The sequence below is a fragment of the Taudactylus pleione genome, unplaced genomic scaffold (assembly GCF_031769625.1).
Source record: "Taudactylus pleione unplaced genomic scaffold, aTauple2 ptg000103l, whole genome shotgun sequence".
NCBI lineage: Eukaryota > Metazoa > Chordata > Amphibia > Anura > Myobatrachidae > Taudactylus > Taudactylus pleione.
In genome coordinates this window covers 1216182-1231505 of record NW_028284505.1, presented here as the reverse complement: position 1 = coordinate 1231505, position 15324 = coordinate 1216182, and the positions used below count along the sequence as shown (strand labels likewise).

Here is a 15324-nt window from a genome sequence, read left to right as displayed (position 1 = left end):
ATTTTCTATTCTATTAACACAATTCTATCTTTTATTTTCACTGTTTCAACATTTAATATTGATGTATTTTACATGCATATAATAAAGGTTATGTTTTAATTTTAGTGCATCACCTAACGACATATCTTTCTTTTCTTCATATTTGATTAGATAATGGCGTCCCCTACGGAATTTGGTTACTGTCAATTATTGTGGACATGAGAAGTGACCTCCGTTCTCCATGATCTGTATAAATACACTGAGACTTCTAATCCCTTAGACATGCCAATAGGAGATTTGTTATTTTACACTAATCTTCATAGAATCTAATAAAAATAATGCAAATAACACTTATTATTGGAGGGATCTCTATAAACACAGACGGTAATTTCACGTTCCCGATGAGCAGACGCAAGTGTGTGACATTTATCCTGAGCGCTACAATCCTACACATCCTCCTACTCCCATATGTCAATATATATGGAGAAAAAGTGAATAATCCGATACCTTCAGGCTGATGATGTACAGTACACAGCCATGTAAAATCCCTGATATAGCAAATGATATTATCTATATTAAAGCAATTGCACTATGTGTTCAAAGGAGCATTATACTCAAAAGATGAGTTTAATGAATGTACTTTATATAAGCATGGAAATTGCTGCATGATAAGAATCTCTCTTGGATTCGCAGTCAGTTTCATGGCAGTTTATTTACTAGGCCCATTGCTGAGAACCAAGTATGTATTCACAGCGCAGTGTTTATCCTCAATTAGAGGCCCTGATTCAGAGCCGGACGCTCTGACACAGCGCTCGCTCTGAATCAGGGCCGTTTTTTTTTTTTTTTTAGAACGGCCTCCTGGCCGCTCGCATAGCTGTGGGTGACCACCCACAGCTATAGCGAGCGGCCAGGAAGATGGTCGCGATGGTCAAGACCATCGCGACCATCGGGCTTGCAACGAGACCCTTGTGGTAGAGTCTCGTTGCTGCAAGCCCCAGAGAGATTTTGGCTCTAACAGAGCCAAAATCTCTCCCACTGACATCACTCGTGATGTCAGTGGGGCCGCCCCCAAATGGAGGCGTTGACATGGGAACGCCTCCATTTGGGCAGCCACTCCACCGGCCCGCCCACCAAAGGGGGCGTGTTGTCACTCAACATCGACAACATGCCCCCTTTGGTACGAGACCCGGGGCGACGGTTTGCCCGTCGCTATCCGGGTCTCGGGCATGCGCACAATGGAACCGGTTCCGTTGTGCGCATGCGCTCTGGGCCACCATTGACCCGGTTGCGAGCGCTCAGGCCTAGAGTTCATTAGTGTGAGACTGGGGCTTTGCTCACTCTACTGCTCTCTGCATATTTTGTTTAAGTACTGCACTCACTTACATTTCGTATATTAATCTTTCTGTATTATGGGGCATATTTGCTAATTATCGTGTACTAGATCCAGTAACTATAATTTCTTATGGCCGCTAATGGCAATAAGAAATTTACTACCGCCGGCATGTATCAAAGAACACATGCAGGGACGGGGGCTCAGATAGGAGCCCATCCCTACGACGTGTAAAAGTGAAGTGATCGCATTAGGGATCTCATTACTTTCACTTCCCGGCATGAGTGGAGAGTGCCGGGGAGGGATCCTACAGATCCCTCTCCTGGTACTTTTTGCTGTAGATCTCCAAAAGGCTTTAATGGCTAACTCCATCTTCAGGTGGCATCAGCTACTGGGGCCAAGCTACGGAGCTTGCTAAATTTGGCAGAAAAGCAGCCTCCCAGAGGTTTTTATGGGGGGCTGTTTTTGAGAACAAAACCCGGGTATCGTAGCAGATATCGGATGCTGCAGTCCTCTGAAGATATGTACAGGAATGCGCATCACTTTACCACGACTCCATCGCAATAGCGACTTTGTACACTCTGCGTAACGCATGCGTCATAGAAGTTTTTAGGAACTTTCACACATTTGCAGATGTGAAGATTGACATTGCGTGCGGATTGCCTGCAGCCCTGATTCAGCCCCCCCCCAATGTGTATGTGTGTTTGTGTAAGTAAGTAGCACAGTAATCTTGGTAGAGTGAGATATTTTGATGAAGATGAGTGAGATTTCTGTAAGGCAAACCAAATCTAAACACTGAGCAAGGACCATCCGGATCAGCAAATATTTGAAATATTTTTATTGTTTGAGGCACAACAGTAGAAATAACACCATAAAAAGCTGAAAATCTGAGCATTCCATAGTTAATAACACTATTATACTATAGTCATCTATTTAACAAAAATGTAATATTGCAGCAAGTACAGAGTCTTCGTTATTTTCTGTGAAACATCTGAAAGGGCCTCTAAAATTGCATCTAAATCAAACAAAAGATGTAAACAGTATTGTAGTATTAATTGTTTTCGTTCATTAAAAAAAGATGGTGAAATTAGTGTAACGCTTAATTGCAGCGTCCATACATAACTGGATTACAATATTTACAGTGATAAGATCCGTTATACACCCAATACTGTATGACACATCCCCCCCCCGTATTCTACTCTATAGATTAGCAATATGCACTAATCCTGTAATCCTGCCGTTTAGCCTAAGTGCCACATAATAGCATCAATGTCGTATTTGGCCACGCAGACTGGTGGCCAAACTGGTGGAGATCGAGCCAAGTGGCCAATCACTTCCTGCAACACTAGTGTGGCCAATCACTTCCGACATTACTAGGATGGCCAATCACTTCCTGCATCACTAGGGTGGCCAATCACTTCCTGCATCACTAGGATGGCCAATCACTTCCTGCATCACTAGGGTGGCCAATCACTTCCTGCATCACTAGGGTGGCCAATCACTTCCTACATCACTAGGGTGGCCAATCACTTCCTGCATCACTAGTGTGGCCAATCACTTCCTGCATCACTAGGGTGGCCAATCACTTCCTGCATCACTAGTGTGGCCAATCACTTCCAACATTACTAGGATGGCCAATCACTTCCTGCATCACTAGGGTGGCCAATCACTTCCTGCATCACTAGGGTGGCCAATCACTTCCTACATCACTAGGGTAGCCAACCACTTCCCGCATCACTAGTGTGGCCAATCACTTCCCGCATCACTAGGGTGGCTAATCACTTCCTGCATCACTAGGGTGGCTAATCACTTCCAGCATCACTAGCGTGGCCAATCACTTCCCACATCACTAGGGTGGCCAATCACTTCCTGCATCACTAGGGTGGCCCATCACTTCCTGCATCACTAGGGTAGCCAATCACTTCCTGCATCACTAGGGTAGCCAATCACTTCCTGCATCACTAGGGTGGCCAATCACTTCCTGCATCACTAGGGTGGCCAATCACTTCCTACATCACTAGGATGGCCAATCAATTCCGGCCTCACTAGGGTGGCCAATCACTTCCTGCATCACTAGGGTGGCCAATCACTTCCTGCATCACTAGTGTGGCCAATCACTTCCAACATTACTAGGATGGCCAATCACTTCCTGCATCACTAGGGTGGCCAATCACTTCCGACATCACTAGGGTGGCCAATCACTTCCTGCATCACTAGGGTGGCCAATCACTTCCTGCATCACTAGGGTGGCCAATCACTTCCTGCATCACTAGGGCGGCCCATCACTTCCGGCATTGTTAGGGTGGCCAATCACTTCCGGCAATGTTAGTGTGGCCAATCACTTCCGGCATTGTTAGGGTGGCCAATCACTTCCGGCATTGTTAGTGTGGCCAATCACTTCCGGCATTGTTAGGGTGGCCAATCACTTCCGGCATTGTTAGTGTGGCCAATCACTTCCGGCATTGTTAGGGTGGCCAATCACTTCCTGCATCACTAGAGTGGCCAATCACTCAACTGCCCATTGTTGGTTGTGATATTGCCATGTGTATGGTCCGCATAAGATCCTGCTCTACCCACCCGCAAACATTACTCCACCTTAATAAACAAACTGTTACATATATGTTGTCTTAGTACAGTAATGTGGCAGAATATGGCACCAGGCATCAGCTACCCTCTAGCACAGTGTCAGCAACAATTAGCCAGATTTAGCTGTAAAATGGGGGTCCTGTCTTTATTTGTGTTCTATTCATCAATATATTACTTATTCAAAACCTGAAGTGCTTGCTGCTTAGAACGTTCCCGAGAGTCTGCTGAGATTCGCACAACGTAACCAACATAACATTGGCCACAGCCCAAAATGTATAACACGGACAGCTGCTAATGAATATGCCAGGGATAAAAATAACGTAATATTATTGTATATTTAGCTACATTGATGCAATCCCAGCAAATGCTGGTTTCACTTAGTGAGAAAATAATCATTAGAAAACTCTCTTTTGCTCCCTGCACTCCAGGAAGGTCATACAAGGTCATTGCGCATTAATAAGACTGACTTTAACGATAGGAGTTCCAAAAATAATATCTGGAAGCGTTCCACATGAGGAGACCTATTTACATATCGCTTGCATCTCCGTTGGTTTTAGAGATTGTCACCAGACAGTCCTGGAATGTAAAGCAGCTGCCTGCGCTTAGTCATTTTTATTAAAGATTGAATTAAATATTAAAAATAAAGCCACTATTTTGAAATTAATATGTATCGCAGACCGTGTATAACTTAAATAACCAACTGACTAACTATATTCATTGTGCGTTTTCCCCACCCCTTTGCACAAATTTGATGTCAGGAGAGTGGCCTTTCTCTTACTGAGGGTCTGTTTCAGAGCCGGACGCTATTTGCGCTCGCTCGTTCAGAAAAAAGGGGCTGGCTATTCAAATTAACCGTTCGCTCTTTGCGGTCTGTTGACGCCTCTATGTTAGAACGAGCGAACAAAACTTGCAGTCCTAATTTTGATAAAAACGCCCCCTGGCCGCTCGCATTATACATCATGTCCGCTATTTATTAGATTAATCGAGTACATCGAAAGGCGAATGAACTGCTCGCTATTCTTGTGGTTGGTTTTTCCTACCGCAATCTTGCGAGCAGTTCTGAATATAAAATAACCAAGTGACGTGGTCGATGACGCTGCTGTATTAATTATGCACACCCTTAAAACGCCCGTTTTGACCTTTAGGCACGCCTGCGTTCTGAATTCAACTCCCCGTTTTCAAGCACCTTCCCCTGTTACCACCCACATACGCCTCATTCTGTCACTCAAAATAGCAGGCATTCGCTATTTAGCGAGCACACAATTTTCGGCCGCACTGACTGGTTCGCACATGCGTATTACAATCCGTACGCATGCGCAGTTGTGCGAACATCGCTCGGAACGGACGAGCGGCCGCTTACGAGCGGCTCTGAATGAGACCCTGAGTCAGCAAAGTGTGAGTGGCAAGCTTGCAGGCTTGCTCAGCACAAATGCACTGTGGGGAGTATTGTTGGTGGATTCATACACAGCAAAAGCATCAGTGGTGTCACAGAAGCTTAATTGATTATTTTTTTCTTTTAGCGATTCGCATAGAACTGCGCCATGCAAGCCCTGCCCCCCAGTGTAAAATGCCACACATCATGGGTTTGAACAGAAGGGGTGAGTCCACGATTATGCGTGGTCCCGGCCCCTGCTTTAAAATCCCTTGACCAGCGGCTTTAAATAGCCTGGGACGGGGGCCACAATGACAAGAATACAGCATAACACTGCTGACTATCGCATAGGATTAACAGAAAGTCTGCAAGTATGCCAAGAAGTGGTCAGATAACCTGGAATGCACTCAGGGAGCAGTTGGTGCACTTGTGCAAATAATGAATCAGGGCCAGCATGTATTTTCACTGGCTGCATAAAAGCCTTAAAGAACCACAACGCTGCAAAACTGATGAATTAATAGAATGTTAAGATATGAACAATGCAGGTAAAAATAGTAGATTTATCAGGCAGTATAAGTGGGGAAATTGCCCATAGCAACCAACTAGCTTCTACCCATCAATTTATATGATTGGTTGCCATGGGCAACTTTCTCACTCTTTTCACTGCTTGATACATTTTCCCAATACTCTATCATTGATCGCAATTGCAACCTCGTATGCAGATCGGCCGATGGTGCGTACTGCGCATGCGTATGCAGCAAAGTGCGTGTGCAGCGCAATCACAGACGTACATAGGAATCCATCACAGAGTGACAGGCCGTCAGCGCTTGGGGGTGGTGACAGGGGAGTGGTCGGAAAAACAGGCGTGGCAGTTCATTTGAACGCTGTTGCATGGGCGTGCATAAATTAGCCACTGCGAGGGCATACGCAGCTTTTGTACTCACTGCGTATGATGGGACTTGCAATTTCAGGTCAGAGCTGCTGTAATTGTGTGTGGCGGCCCGATGTTCCTCAATGTTACCGATGTGTACGCAGGACTGCGAGGTATGACGGATGTGAGAAAGCAGTAGTGGGCCTCTCTATGTTGGCTGAGCGGTTACAAACATTAGCATATTTTGGTAGAAGAATTGCGTGCTATTACGCAACCGCAATTGCAAGCCTTGGGGAGAAATAAAGTGTACGGAGATAAAGTACCAACCAATCAGATCCTGTCACTTTACAGGCTGTGTTTGAAAAATAACAGTTAGGAGCTGGTTGGTTAGTTCTTTACCTCCGTCCACCTTATCTCTCTCCAAGGCTTAGTACATAGACCCCATGTGTTGACCTGACATTCTAATTTTAGGACAGTATGCAGAGACTTAAGGGGTAAATTTACTAAGATTCGAGTCTGATCGAGTTTTTGTTTTTTTTTTAAACTCGATTTGTATCGCCGAATCTCGGGTGATTTTCCTATTTATAAACTCGCTAATTTACTAAGAAGTGAGATTAGCTGAGAGTGAGTTTCCCGAAGGTGAAGCAGATCGAGATTTCTCCCCCGAGATTGCAGTGTCTTCTCTCTGCAAAACCCTCCCGAGCTAGCAGCCTGCACATATCACTGAGATATGTGAAGGCTGCTTGTATGTACCGCTAAGTGGTCCCTTGGAGACAGAGAAAGTGGATGAAGATAAAGAACCAACCAATCAGCTCCTAACTGTCATTTTTTTCAAATACAACTTGGAAAGTGATAGGAGCTGTTCGGTTGGTATTTTATCTCCATTCACTTTAGCTCAATTCAAGGGGTCGACACAAAGACTCCAAAGTTTCTGTGACAGCACTGGCCCCACCCCCCTGTCTACAGTATCAGTTAACTAATCCACAGTGGCAGCGCAAACCTGACTTGCACCCGGTGCGGTGGTCGGTCTGGGATACACGTTCTCGGTCGGAAGGGGGCATGGCTTCATCCCGTGAAGCCATGCTCACTCATGTTTGACACTCTTGGGGGCGTGACAACATGTCACGCCCCCTGTCCTCAGCAATCAATGGGCAGGGGAGAGGCTAGGGGCTCCGCTGAGGAATCCCGGCTCAGCACAACAACAGCTGCTGCTGGACAGCCAACAGCCTCTCGCTGCAGTGTGGCTGCTCCGTCGCACCATCCGAGGGGTGGCACCAAAATAGTAGAGCAGCTGTGTTACCCCCTCGGATGGTGTCACGCGGTGCGGCCCGCACCCCCTCTGTGATGCCAGTGCCAATCCACATTGAGCACTTTTGCAAAGCAGGTCTGCCCAGCTGTCAATCACTGCCTGCTTGGTGAAAGAATCATCTGCCCCCGTAAGTGTATATGTATCAGTTGAATAGTGCACAGTCTATTATATTATTACATAAGGCATTTTTACACATTAATTTCATTCTGTCATTTTCTCACAATTAAATCTCCAGTTTTGGACTTTGCTGCCCTATTTCATGTCATAAGCGACATTGGGGCCATCCATTACACAATGCGGGGGATGACGGCACGATTACGACGCCGTCGTCTCCCGCGTGGTGAAGTGCATACACTGAACGTTCAGACGTTCAGTGTATGCAGATCAATCATCCCCGAACATGGCAACCTGACGGCAGTTGTCAGGTTGAACGTCATGTTCAGGCGATGATTGATGTTAAAAACGACCAGCGGGCGCGCGTATCGCTGGTCGTTTCTAACCTTTTACTGCCCGATTTGCGGGTGATTACCAAGAAAGCAGCCGACTTAATTCCCAATTACAGATCATGTAATACATTGTGTGTGTGTGTGTATATATATATATATAAATATATATATATATACATATATATATACACAGTATGACAGAAAATACAGAATATCAGACACCTGCAATGACAATAAATAAATTGTATTTTGCACTAACTATAACACACCTCCTAGGATCGCTGGGACCTGAATGGATATCTCCGAACTCGCAAACTTCACCCATAAAAATAAATAAATGGCTAAAAGTCGGCTTTTGTAAACGTAGATGCGTTGATGCCTGAAAGTGCTTTTCTTTTTCAAATTTGTGATTTGATATATAGATTTTTTTTTGTAAATTATCTTACATTAACATTATATATTTATATAGTATAATATAACTCTGTTTATATAATGCAAATGTGTATAGAAAAATACTTTAAAAAAAAAAACAAATTTTTACTCGATTGTGCGTTTTGTGAGAACTGCTAAATTTATGCAACAAATATACAGTAAAACCAAAAAAAACCCCTCTGAATAAAAAACACCGTCTTCTGCTCTTATATGTCTTCATCCGAGTGGTTAACCTGTAATTAACAAATAATAACATTATTGGTCACCGACATATATATTTCTTTCATTCTATACTGCACGGCACTGACAGGGTCTGGAGATTACGCCGGCGGCGTCTGGAAACCTAATCTGTCATACGTCTGACATTGAATAATTCGTACCAGTGCGCACATTCACAGGAGTCTGGCAAATCATTTGTCACTTCAGTTAAATACATTCTTTCCTGTTAGCCATGGCTTGTCAGGGCGTTTCGTTATTCATTTAACCTCCTTTGGCTACTCACTTTGGATCACTTTAATGCTACGTCGCCTCTTGTTTCTAAAGGGGTTTCCTCATAAGTTTTCTCTGCCCCCCCCCCCCCTTTCCAGAGGAAATCATTTTACAGCAAGGCATTAATGTACTTATACTGGGATCCCGTCCTGACACCCATCTCTTATCTACATTATATTCCCGAGTACCTGCTGTGACATGTTCTACATAATCTGCTATAGAATTCCCCAGTTCTGTAATGACACATCTCCGGCCCCCCCATCTGGTCCCTCGTGCTGTCATGTAACCTGCTCCTTCCACACTTTGCCAGAATATGACCCGTTCTCTCTCTAGGGGGGTCTATTCATCATTACTTAATTTTCTCAAAAGCAGATGAAAATTAACATTTTCACCTACTTTTGTAAAAATTAAGGATCGGGGCCATTCATTATAAAGGTACCACAGGGACTAGCATCCCTCCCTTACTGGTTTAAAAGCATGGAGTCTGGTAATGTATATGCACTCTAGTATTAGGCACAATTCTAGGCAAGTCCTACAAGTTATATACTGTAGTGCAACTTTGGTTCATTTTTGGGGCGTGGGTCCCCCTGGATTGCTTTGGTTGATCTGTTTCAGGGCACCGCATTATAACACATTTTTATTTTATAACACACACTTTAACCCTTCACTGTTTGTTTATTATACATGTACTTCATCTTTTTATTTTAATTTCTTTATATGCAGCAGTGGCTGCTCTTAACTTTCTCTTTTACACTTCACTTTTCCTATTATGGCGGTGCCCTGGGGCAGCTCGGCTGGGCTAGTTTGGGGGTGTTCTGTGCCCTGAATTTGAACCCTAGTATGTTAGGGACCTACCCTAAAGAGGTTACCTGGATATGGTGGGTAGGCCCATAACCTTGGCCATGATTATGCTAAAAACCTCTATTGATAGCAAAATTTGATTGCAAATGTATTTATATGTAATTAGTAATTTGGAGTTGTGCACCTGTGATTTGTCTGTTTCTGTGCCTACAATAAAAGTCTCACACAGGTAGCACTTCCCATTATATATATTCAGGTTGTGCAGTCCAGGAATCTTTCCTATATAACACAGGAGATATCACTGATATCTCCGGCTTACCTTTCAGCCCCGATCTGGCCCGCTGTCCCCTTACTAGTGTGGGAACCTAAATTCATCAAGCTACAAAAAAATACAACTTATCTCTCTCAAAGGTTTGATACATCTCCCCCTCTGGTTGTTGATATTACCTGTATTGTCGGCCATCTTGATTACTGCAACTTCCTCCTGTTTGGCCTTCCCCTCACCTACAGTGCTACTACAGTCTCTCCTAAAAGCCAAGTGCGTATTTTTCCCTTAAAATGCGTCTTATTCACAAAGCGTTACGGATAGGACGCACAAGCAGCTTCTGCTGATTAAAATGATATGCGGCATGCCTATATTCTGTGTGCGACTGCGGGTGTATCTGCATGCAAAATGCTACGTTACAGTGTCACATAGCATTTCGCATGCAGATGGACCTGCAGTCGCACACAGAATATAGGCATGCCGCATATCATTTAAATCAGCAGAAGCTGCTTGTGTATCCTATTCGCACCGCTTTGTGAATAAGATGCTATTTAAAGGGAAATAGTTGAATGAAAACACACTCAGCGCAACAAGACCCACAGCACTCACGCCTTGTGTAACACGACTTGCAGCGCACGGAGGATAGTTGTATGTGGACACATCTGTATGTATGTAGACTTGTAGGCATCCCTGGAGCTGGACTAACCCAATCCGTATGCTTGGTGACATAGCAGTTATCGTTATCTCATCACTAGCCCTAGCATAGGTGCAAAAGACCCGTCTGAAAACAGGCATAACTACGGGTACACTCATCCCTGCATAGCGCGCATTTACTCGACGCCATCTATCACTTAATCTATGCGCAAGCACAACAAGTGGTGACACGACTGAGTTCCATTCTGCTCACCATCACCTGTAGTTGCTAACACTCGGTTCTGGAGCATGCACAGGGCCTCATACAGACCCGCTCGCAAGCGCCGATGCGCTCGCAAGCGGGTCGATGTAGAGGCCCTGCGAGAGAGAAATTCTCTCGCTTCTGGGATTACTACAAAAGGGGCGGTTGTCGATGGTGATCGACAGCTCGCACCATATTGTAGGCGGGGTGGGGGGTGGCTTGCCAAACGGAGGCGTACCCGACGGAACGCCTGCCGTTTGGGGGTGGCCCCACTGACATCACTTGTGACGTCAGTGGTGAGCTTCCGGCTCTAATAGAGCCGAAAGCTCACTAGGGCTTGCGGCAGACGAGACCCTACCACAAGGGTCTCGTCGCAAGCCCCGATGGTCGCGATGGTCTTGACCATCGCGACCATCAACCTGGCCACTCGCTGAAGCTGTGGGTGGTCACCCACAGCCTAGCGAGCGGCCAGGAGGCTGGGCTGGAAAATAGATGCGTCTGCCCTCATTCAGAGCGAGCGCTCGCATTTTGCAAGTGCCTCTGAATGAGGTCCACAGTGAGGAAACATGCAAGATACATTGGCAAAACTGACTTGCACTTAGCAGACGAGACCCCGTTAAGGCTGCAGAGAAGGCCAGGTCTTATTGTTTGCTAGACTAAAGCTCATGGGTGCCATGTTGTACCATCAATTGTGTATATTTTGGCCTTAAGCTTTAATAGTAACAGCTAACGAGCATGTTCTTCAAAATGTCAAACTACTGTATTGGAGTACTTACTTGTAGTGTTTTCACGTCTAGTTGGGTTTCATGAGCACAATTTCATCCCTCATTTCTTATTTCAGCCAGGACAACAGGTATTTTGCTGTCATGGACTCTTGGTATTCCCACCTCATCATTACGACCAATGTCAGATTCGTTGTTCAATGTTTTTCCATGTTCCATTATGGTTAATGAAGAATCTTCTTTATCCACCATTTGCTTTAGCTCCAGATCATTTCTCTCATCGTCTGATTTACGCTCACCTCCAACCTCTTCCACATCTTCCACATCTGTGGGTTCTTGAACTGCATCTTGCCTCATTAATTCTTCCTCAGCACAAGCATCAACAGCTTCATTGTTCATTTTAGTAGCATCATCATTATTGTCTATCTGTGTCACTAAAGAGACTTTGTGCTCAGCTTCACTGTCTTCTGTATTTTCACTATCACCAGATTTTATATTTTTACCACTGAAAATACCAGGCTCATCCGGTGCACCCTCATTCTCAGCATTCGGTTCTCCAGGTACATTTTCTTTCTCAGCAACTACTTCACCGGTAGCATCTTCTTTCTTCAGATTCACTTCACCAGGTGCACCCTCATTCTCAGCATCTACTTCACCAGGTGCACCTTTATTGTCAGCATCTACTTCACCAGGTGCACCCTCATTCTCAGCATCTACTTCACCAGATGCACCTTTAGTCTCAGCATCTACTTCACCAGGTGCACCTTCATTCTTAGCATCTACTTCACCAGGTGCACCCTCATTCTCAGCATCTACTTCACCAGGTGCACCTTTATTGTCAGCATCTACTTCACCAGGTGCACCCTCATTCTCAGCATCTACTTCACCAGATGCACCTTTAGTCTCAGCATCTACTTCACCAGGTGCACCTTCATTCTTAGCATCTACTTCACCAGGTGCACCCTCATTCTTAGCATCTACATCACCAGGTGCACCTTTATTCTCAGCATTCAGTTCACCAAGTGCACCTTTATTCTCAGCATCTACTTCACCTGGTGCACCTTTATTCTCGACATCTACTTCACCAGGTGCACCTTTATTCTCAGCATCTACTTCACCAGGTGCACCCTTATTCTCAGCATCTACTTCACCTGGTGCACCCTCATTCTCAGCATCTACTTCACCAGATGCACCTTTATTCTCAGCATCTACTTCACCAGGTGCACCTTTATTCTCAGCATTCAGTTCACCAGGTGCAACTTTATTCTCAGCATCTACTTCACAAGGTGCACCCTCATTCTCAGCATTCGGTTCACCAGGTGCACCCTTATTCTCAGCATCTACTTCACCAGGTGCACCTTTATTCTCAGCATTCAGTTCACCAGGTGCACCTTTATTCTCAGCATCTACTTCACAAGGTGCACCCCTATTCTCAGCATCTACTTCACCTGGTGCACCCTCATTCTCAGCATCTACTTCACCAGATGCACCTTTATTCTCAGCATCTACTTCACCAGGTGCACCCTCATTCTCAGCATCTACTTCACCAGGTGCACCCTTATTCTCAGCATCTACTTCACCAGCTGCACCCTTATTCTCAGCATCTACATCACCAGGTGCAACTTTATTCTCAGCATCTACTTCACCAGGTGCAACTTTATTCTCAGCATCTACTTCACCAGGTGCACCCTTATTCTCAGCATCTACTTCACCAGCTGCACCCTCATTCTCAGCATCTACTTCACCAGGTGCAACTTTATTCTCAGCATCTACTTCACCAGGTGCACCCTTATTCTCAGCATCTACTTCACCAGCTGCACCCTTATTCTCAGCATCTACTTCACCAGCTGCACCCTTATTCTCAGCATCTACATCACCAGGTGCAACTTTATTCTCAGCATCTACTTCACCAGGTGCACCCTCATTCTCAGCATCTACTTCACCAGGTGCAACTTTATTCTCAGCATCTACTTCACCAGGTGCACCTTTATTCTCAGCATTCAGTTCTCTAGGCACATCACCTTTCTCAGCATCTACATCACCTGTAGCATCTTCATTCTTCAGATTCACTTCACCAGCTGCATCTTCATTTTCACCATCTGCTTCACCAAGTGCACCTTCATTCTGAGTATTTACTTCACCAGGTGCACCTGCATTCTGAGCATTCAGTTTTTCAGGTGCATCTTCTTTCTCAGCATCTATATCACCTGGAGGATCTTCATTCTCCAGATTCACTTCACCATGTGCACCCTCATTCTCAGCATCTACTTCATCAGGTGCATCCTCATTCTCAGCATCTATTTCACCTGATGCATCTTCTTTCTTAGCATCTACTTCACCTGGTGCACCTTCATTCTCAGCATCTGCTTTGCCAGGTGTATCTTCTTTCTCAGCATATACCTGTACTTCACCTGGAGCATCTTCATTCTCCAGATTCACTTCACCAGGTGCACCTTCATTCTCAGCATTCAGTCTTTCAGGTGCATCTTCTTTCTCAGCATCTATATTACCTGGAGGATCTTCATTCTCCAGATTCACTTCACCATGTGCACCCTCATTCTCAGCATCTACTTCATCAGGTGCACCCTCATTCTCAGCATCTACTTCATCTGGTGCACCCTCATTCTCAGCATTCAGTTCTCCAGTTGCATCTTCTTTTTCAGCATCTACTTCACCTGGAGCATCTTCATTCTCCAGATTCACTTCACCAGATGCACCCTCATTCTCAGCATCTAATTTACCAGGTGCACCTCTATTCTCAGCATTTACTTCACTAGGTGCATCCTCATTCTCTGCATCTATTTCACCTGGTGTATCTTCTTTCTTAGCATCTTCTTCACCTGGTGCACCTTCATTCTCAGCATCTACTTTTCCAGGTGTATCTTCTTTCTTAGCATCTTCTTCACCTGGTGCACCTTCATTCTCAGCATCTACTTTTCCAGGTGTATCTTCTTTCTTAGCATCTTCTTCACCTGGTCCACCTTCATTTTCAGCATCTACTTTGCCAGGTGTATCTTTCTCAGCATCTACCTGTACTTCACCTGGAGCATCTTCATTCTCCAGATTCACTTCACCAGGTGCACCTTCATTCTCAGCTTTTACATCACCAAATGCATCTTCATTCTCAGCAGTTACATCACAAGGTGCACCCTCATTCTCAGCAGTTACATCACCAGGTGCACCATCATTCTCAGCATTTACATCACCAGGTGCACCATCATTCTCAGCAGTTACATCATCAGGTGCACCATCATTCTCAGCATTTACATCACCAGGTGCACCATCATTCTCAGCAGTTACATCACCAGGTGCACCATCATTCTCAGCAGTTACACCACCAGGTGAACCATCATTCTCAGCAGTTACATCACCAGGTGCACCCTCATTCTCAGCAGTTACATCACCAGGAGCACCCTCATTCTCAGCAGTTACATCACCAGGTGCACCATCATTCTCAGCAGTTACATCACCATCTGCGCCATCATTCTCAGCATTTACATCACCAGGTGCACCATCATTCTCAGCAGTTACATCACCAGGAGCACCCTCATTCTCAGCAGTTACATCACCATGTGCACCATCATTCTCAGCAGTTACATCACCATGTGCACCATCATTCTCAGCAGTTACATCACCAGGTGCACCATCATTCTCAGCTTTTACATCACCAGGTATATTTTCAACAATCACATCATTTGATTGTCCTGAATGTTCCTCACTGATTCTACCTCTTTGTGTGTCCTGATGTTCCAACGCATTGCTTGAGGGACTGTGTGTAACTTTATCTTCTGCATTATCTTTGGAAATAAATTGTCCCTCAACATTAA

At 45.0% G+C, this 15324-nt stretch overlaps 1 protein-coding gene across 1 annotated transcript in view; it reads right to left on the bottom strand.

Moving 5' to 3' along the window:
- Nucleotides 1-8499: 8499 nt before the first annotated feature.
- ERICH3 (glutamate rich 3) overlaps nucleotides 8500-15324 on the bottom strand; it is a 92404-nt gene continuing 85579 nt past the window's right edge. Inside the window, exons 16-18 of the mRNA XM_088470784.1 lie at nucleotides 11778-15211; nucleotides 11552-11657; nucleotides 8500-8558 (exon numbers count right to left, since the gene is read on the bottom strand). Coding sequence (XP_088326910.1) covers nucleotides 11594-11657; nucleotides 11778-15211 — 3498 coding nt within the window. The 3' untranslated portion in view covers nucleotides 8500-8558; nucleotides 11552-11593. The remainder of the gene's footprint in view (nucleotides 8559-11551; nucleotides 11658-11777; nucleotides 15212-15324) is intronic.